The sequence below is a fragment of the Conger conger genome, chromosome 18 (genome assembly GCF_963514075.1).
Source record: "Conger conger chromosome 18, fConCon1.1, whole genome shotgun sequence".
NCBI classification, from domain to species: Eukaryota; Metazoa; Chordata; class Actinopteri; order Anguilliformes; family Congridae; genus Conger; species Conger conger.
In genome coordinates this window covers 30,204,479-30,211,278 of record NC_083777.1, presented here as the reverse complement: position 1 = coordinate 30,211,278, position 6,800 = coordinate 30,204,479, and the positions used below count along the sequence as shown (strand labels likewise).

The 6,800-nt window shown below is 45.1% G+C and overlaps 1 protein-coding gene across 4 annotated transcripts in view; it reads right to left on the bottom strand.

Moving 5' to 3' along the window:
* The window catches only part of mapk8a (mitogen-activated protein kinase 8a), a 15,107-nt gene extending 8,647 nt beyond the window's left edge, over nucleotides 1-6,460 (bottom strand). For 3 of the 4 annotated variants that reach the window (XM_061228576.1, XM_061228574.1, XM_061228578.1), the window contains exons 1-6: nucleotides 6,244-6,446; nucleotides 4,158-4,336; nucleotides 3,389-3,518; nucleotides 2,194-2,252; nucleotides 1,598-1,736; nucleotides 484-649 (exon numbers count right to left, since the gene is read on the bottom strand). In XM_061228576.1, the coding sequence (XP_061084560.1) occupies nucleotides 484-649; nucleotides 1,598-1,736; nucleotides 2,194-2,252; nucleotides 3,389-3,518; nucleotides 4,158-4,279 (616 nt within the window). In that variant the 5' untranslated portion in view covers nucleotides 4,280-4,336; nucleotides 6,244-6,446. Of the gene's footprint in view, nucleotides 1-483; nucleotides 650-1,597; nucleotides 1,737-2,193; nucleotides 2,253-3,388; nucleotides 3,519-4,157; nucleotides 4,337-6,243 lie in introns of all 4 variants that reach the window. The other variant, XM_061228577.1, reaches the window with a different exon arrangement.
* Nucleotides 6,461-6,800: the final 340 nt, after the last annotated feature.

Genomic DNA, 6,800 nt, shown 5'->3' with positions numbered 1-6,800 from the left:
TGTGTGTGTGTGTGAGTGAGTGAGTGAGTGAGTGAGTGAGTGAGTGAGTGAGTGAGTGAGTGAGTGAGTGAGTGAGTGAGTGTGTGAGTGAGTGAGTGAGTGAGTGAGTGAGTGAGTGAGTGAGTGAGCGTGCGAGTGAGTGAGTGTGAGGGAGTGAGTGAGTGAGTGAGTGAGTGGGTAAGCAGTGAGTGAGTGAGTGTGTGAGGGAGTGAGTGTGCGTGTGTGAGTGAGTGTGTGTGTGTGTGAGTGAGTGTGTGTGTGAGTGAGTGAGTGTGTGTGTGAGAGAGTGAGTGTGTGTGTGAGTGAGTGTGTGTGCGTGTGTGAGTGAGTGAGTGAGTGAGTGAGTGAGTGAGTGAGTGAGTGAGTGAGTGAGTGAGTGTGTGAGTGAGTGAGTGAGTGAGTGAGTGAGTGAGTGTGTGAGTGAGTGAGTGAGTGAGTGAGTGAGTGAGGGAGGGAGGGAGGGAGGGAGGACAGGGGACTGACCGTTGGCCTGGTAGCCCATGCCCAGGATGACCTCGGGGGCCCTGTAGTAGCGCGTCACCACGTACGGGGTCATCAGCAGCCCCGTCGCCGCCGTCCTGGCCAACCCGAAGTCCAGGATCTTCAGCGAGCAGTCGGACTTCACCACGATGTTACTGGGCTTCAGGTCCTGGGGAGGGACGGGGAACGGAGAGGATGTCGTACTTTGTCGTAATTTGGGCCCGGGTGAGCCCAAGCTTCTGGTATCGGCCAGCACTAAAACACCCGACTAATTAAGGCCTCAAATCAAGACCTTAATTAGTCTAATCAGACATTGTCATTCTGGGCTAGAACCTGTTGCAGAACAAAAAACACGTTTCAAATGTGGGAAGTTCTTGCCAACAGGGTCCATTGCTAAAGAGACTAGCGCAATAACGCCGCGCTAAAGAGACTAGCGCACTAACGCCACGCTAAAGAGACTAGCGCACTAACGGCAAGCTAAAGAGACTAGCGCACTAACGGCGAGCTAAAGAGACTAGCGCACTAACGCTGCGGTAATGAGACTAGCACCATAGCGGCACGCTAAAGAGACTAGCGCCTTAACGCCGCGCTAATGAGACTAACGCCTTAGCCCTGTGCTACAGAGACTAGCGCCACGCTAAAGAGACTAGCGCCTTAGCCCTGTGCTAAAGAGACTAGCGCCACACTAAAGAGACTAGCGCCTTAGCGCTGCGCTAAAGAGACTAGCGCCTTAGCGCTGCGCTAAAGAGACTAGCGCTTTGGCGCCGCGCTAAAGAGACTAGTGCCTTAGCGCCGCGCTAAAGAGACTAGCGCCTTAGCGCCACGCTAAAGAGACTAGCGCCTCAGCCCTGCGCTAAAGAGACTAGCGCCTCAGCCCTGCGCTAAAGAGACTAGCGCCTCAGCCCTGCGCTAAAGAGACTAGCGCCTTAGCGCTGCGCTAAAGAGACTAGCGCCTTAGCCCTGCGCTAAAGAGACGAGTGCCTTAGTGCCGCGCTAAAGAGACTAGCGCCTTAGCCCCGCGCTAAAGAGACTAGCGCCTTAGCGCTGCGCTAAAGAGACTAGCGCCTTAGCGCCGCGCTAAAGAGACTAGCGCACTAGTGCTTCAGCAGGTACACACCCTGTGTATGATTCCTGCTGCGTGGAGGTGCTTGATGCCGCAGAGTGTCTGGTACAGCAGGTAGGACAGTCGCTCGTGGTCCAGCACCATCTGAATCACCTGGCACAGGTTAGCATCCATCAGCTCCATCACCAGGTACCTGCATTGCCAAAGAGACAGGAACGGGCAGCCACCAAGGTTAAGAGCTTTTACATTCATCTACACCCCCAAAAACCCAGCCATAACTAGGCCAGGCCCAAAGAGCACCACTCAAAGGTCCTGTTTTTTCAGCCCAGCCTGTATACAGGAACTGACAAATATATAATAAAAGTGTCTTGTTAACATTCAATGTGGAGTTATCTTGCATCCATGCACTGAATTTCAAGTACTGCCCAAACCCAACTAGCCCATATATCATAATAACGTCATTTAAAGTCAACGTAAATTACTTTCGTGGAAGAGAAATGTGGGCTAAATTAATGTATAAAGCTCAACTGAGGCAATAATGAAATTTGCAACAGACCACCAGAAATGAGCAGAAATACAATGATGTAATAAATACAACCATCAGCATCAGAGCAAATCCCAACAATGAATCCAGGCAGGCAAGTACTTACACATCTTGGAATTCTTCAAGCGTTTTCTGTGGCGTAAATACATTTAATAGGCCAATAATCTGTGAAAATAAAAACACACATCACAATAAATATTAATATTTAGTCCACAATATCAATTGTTTGTTGATCTGTTTTTCGGCATTGCTGCAGTCAAGGGGACCTGGGCGGGTGAAAACAACACAGTCCCCTGATTAAATAAAGTGTTCATCCATTACAAGCTGCACTGACCTACAGGAGCTTCTGTCAACAAATCAAAGAACAACACACAGGAGGAGGCGTGTTTAAACCTACTGTTTTTAAATGGTAAATGGTTGGCATTTATTTATTGCATTTATCCAAAGTGCTGTACATATGATACTTTTTCATTCACCCATTCATACACACACTTACACACCAACGGCGATTGGCTGCCATGCAAGGCACCAACCAGTTTGTCGGGAGCAATTGGGCATTTGGTGTCTTGCTCAGGGACACACCCAGGGCGGCATGGAACTGCCAACCCTCCGACTGCCAGACGACTGTCCTTACCGCCCGAGCCAATGTCACCCCCTTTTTGCTTTGGAAACACCAATACTAACCATTCAGATCTAAGACTGGCACAATACTGACAAAATCATGACTAACCAGACCTGGGTCAAATATTTGGATTCACATACTTTTTCTCCGCTTTACTGAGCTTGTCCAATTGACTGGAACCTACAACATACTCTCAAACCACCCTCTCTGGTCCTCTAGGATGGCTCCAGGCAAGATGAATTGAGCAAAAAAATGTATTTGAATTCAAAACCATGACATATTTCACCCAGATCTGTGACTTTGACAGCAGCAAGCTCTGTTCCAGCACCAGAGATGCCCCTCGATATGTTTACACACACTGGGAACAGTGCCAAACCGTTAGCAGTACAACTACGCTAACCGTTTCCACAGGAGCTCACAGAGGGAAACTTCAGCAGGAATTACCAGCACAGTCGAGCTACTGTAGCACCCAGCGAACAGGAAACATTGACATTGACTACCATGTAGCGGCAACGTTATAACATTCACAAAACATTCCAGTAACATTGTGAGAACATTTTGTGTTAACGCCCATTACTCAGCTGCAATAGGAGCGCAGAAACAGCTCAGGCACCTGTATTACTGTGCATCAGGCGCCTTGGGCACCTGCAGAGACGAACCGAGGAAACGGCAGACTCACATTTTTGTGGTTGACGCATTTCATCAGCACCAGCTCCCTATACGCTCTCTTTGCGTGCGTCTGGTTCTGGAAAGGCCGGCTAAGTTTCTTGATCGCAACATTTCGATCGAGGTTGTGATCGTACGAAGAGCTGAAACACAAAACGCATCACGAGCTACAACACCATATTTTTAAAAGATTTATATTGATGTGACTAAGTGGAGCATTTACGTGTTGTGTATTAAGAAAGAATGCAGCCCATGCCCCTCCATGCCCACCTGCCCTGTCTGTACAGCATACAGTGTACAGTGACAGAAAGGCAGCAACCACTGCGGGTAGATTGTCCTTATTTGACACAGGGAATGCTTGTGTCAGCAATCCCCTATCACGATTCTGATTTCTGTTTTAGCTATGGGTTAAATGAATTTGATGTTGCACAGACGCAGCATTTTACAAGCCAGCCATCAAACGGATATGTTTTGTAAATAGTGCACATTTTGAAAATGTGACTCCCACACAGTGGCTCTAGCAACTACGGTACTGAACGACAATCATTTAGTAATAGTTCATGGTTCACAACACTGAAATTATATAGAATTTGATAGCTGAGATTATAATCAGTCCATTATTTTAGATCAGAGTGAAAAAATCATATGAAGCTTAGATTAATCTCAGAGTGCACCAGACGCATCAAAAACGGCACGTCTGGTCCTAGTTAAAACATGCGCAGCTGAGTTTTGTATACGTTTTTAAATTGTATTACTTGTAAACTCTGTGCAGCTAAACTTACCAGACGATTCCCTGTGCCCCGGATCCAATGGGTCTGAGGTTCTGGTAGCGCTTCAGAACGGTGAAGGTCGAGTCCCCGACATCAAAGCTGTAGTACTCCTTGTCCCGTTTGTTTTTATTCATGGTTAGACCTCGGCAGATTGGATTTTGGGCATTCGAACAAAACGTCGTTCTGAACACCTGCAAGCAAGCAAAGATAGATGTTACCATCGTGACACACGGAAGGTGCTTTACAGTAGCATTATCATTATTTCATAAAACGACCACATCTACATTTTAAACTGCAGTCTAATCAATATTAAACACCCAGTCATGCAAGAAATCAGGCAAGCCCCTTCATCCTTCATAGAACCAACATTACCCACATAACCAGAAGTTCCATTTCCATTAGAGCTTTGCCGATTGGCACTTTATCTCAGTACAAGAAATGTGATGCATTGTTATGCGTTTTCATACTCAATACAAAATCTTATGGCCAAATTCATAACCGGTGCACTAAAAGGCTGCATTCACACCACCCCGTGCTATGTGCCATTTCAGTGGCCTTGACCAATTCTTGGCATCAATACAACTACACTTCCCATAATTCATTCCAATTACTGGCAGAGACGGCGCATGCCATTTCCTGCCGTGTGCCTCCCTGTCTGGCAACATTTTAAGCCACCTCAGATGTCGATACAGTGCTGCAAAGCTACCTGTTTACTGCCTATCGGGCAGAATCACATTTAGACAGTTGCAAAAATCACTTAATTCCGACGCTGCTCCTCATGGTAGCAGTGAAATAATGAAATAAATACACAAACCACAATACACAATATCTGAGCAATCTGATAACCATTAGGATGACATTTTTTAAATCATTTTTTCAAGAAGCAAAACACAAATATATCGTAAATATCAAAGGATAAATGTCATTTCACACCAATCTGAATGCGGAGTATAAATATAGAGGTAGACTGGAAAGTGATAATTGTAATCGCAGATCAGATATAGAATTTGGGGTGGCAGGTGGTGGCAACAAACGAGCCCTACATTTCGGACGTCATTATAAATAAAAAATAAAGGTTTATTGCGGGAATAGTTCATGGAGTTATTTTTTCCCCCCATTTAGGCTAATGTAAGAATTCAGCCAAAGCCTGTCTTATACAAGATTAATATTCCCTTCGAGTAAAATACCTCGACGGATGACAGATGATTGCTTTGAGTGCTTATATTACCGCAAGATAAATAATTTATTATAATATAGCAGTGCATTGACGTTAACGCTCTAGCTAATACAGTGTACAGGCCGGTATGAAACATAACATGCGTATGTAACTATAAAATTTAATACAGGTTAAATGGCTATCACAGCTAGCAAGGTGGTGCGAGTTCTTATTTATCATCGTTCAGGGAGCCACTGCGCTTATGCGCCATCCTCACGCCAACCAAATGGCTATGGATGATTTTATATCGTTCATATGGGTTTACACAGGATAATTGACTTCGGTATGGGCAACTAGCTAATACGCGCCGGTACTTCGGCTACATGGCTGAACGTCATATCTCGAATTATGTGCACACTGCACAGCTAGCACTGGCTAGCTAACGCTATCCAAAAAGCTAGTTAGCTAGGTAGGTAGGTAGGTAGGTAGGTGGGTAAGTTAGCTTCCATGTTATGTTCCGAGCTATGCTTCTACTATTTATACGGGTGAAGTTACTGAATGTACCATAGCTAGCAAGCCTGCTAATATTATAGCGCATAACAAATACAAAGACAGAATCATTTCCAACGAAATCGGCAGCACAGCTAAGAGTTAGTCAAGCTACCCAACGTTAGCTAAATTACGTTTATGCCGTATGTACCTAGCTACACACTTAACAGATAGTACGAGGCAGCTAGTGAATATGGCAAACAGTCGATAAGACAGTAGATTAAGGTAAGTGCTAACGCAACCCAACAACGAATAGACAATGTTAGCTGACCATCTAGCTAGTCAAGTGGCCAATGGTAACAAACTCTGGCTAGCTGTATATTATTGATTACCATCATCCCAACTGTAGCTAAAGCAATACTATTACAATATCTTGATAAAATAAAAACTCACCACTCGATCGAAAAATACAAGGATAACCTTCCTCTTTCAATCGCTTTTCAATTCCAGTCATTCAAATATACGGGAAATGTTTGTAGAAAACAATATTCGCTGTTATGTTATGTTCAGAAACATTGCTAGCTTGTTTGCTAACCTCTGCAAACCACAGCGATTCCTCTCAGGCCCTCGGTGCTGGTGCAGCTCGAGCGCTGGAAAAAAAACATGCGTTGTACGTCACTGGACATCTGCGTTTCGGTGACGTAAGAGTTCCAGCAACCAAAACATCATGCGATATGAGGACCTCCCCCTGTACGGTGAGCTGAGGTAATTTGGGAACAGCGTCCCAAACTACCCGAATTCACCCCGTCTTGTCCTGCGCATTCGGACTTTCTTTTGGTTGAAAGCTTATGTTAAATCTAAAAAAAAGTTAATGAGACGTGTAAGATGCCCCCAGGACTATCGACCAGTCTGGATTTGATAAACAGCAATTTTCCACACATCAGTGTGGTTATTAGAACCACAAATATGTGGTAGCAGCATCTTTTTATGGTGTTTTGCTACAGTATAAG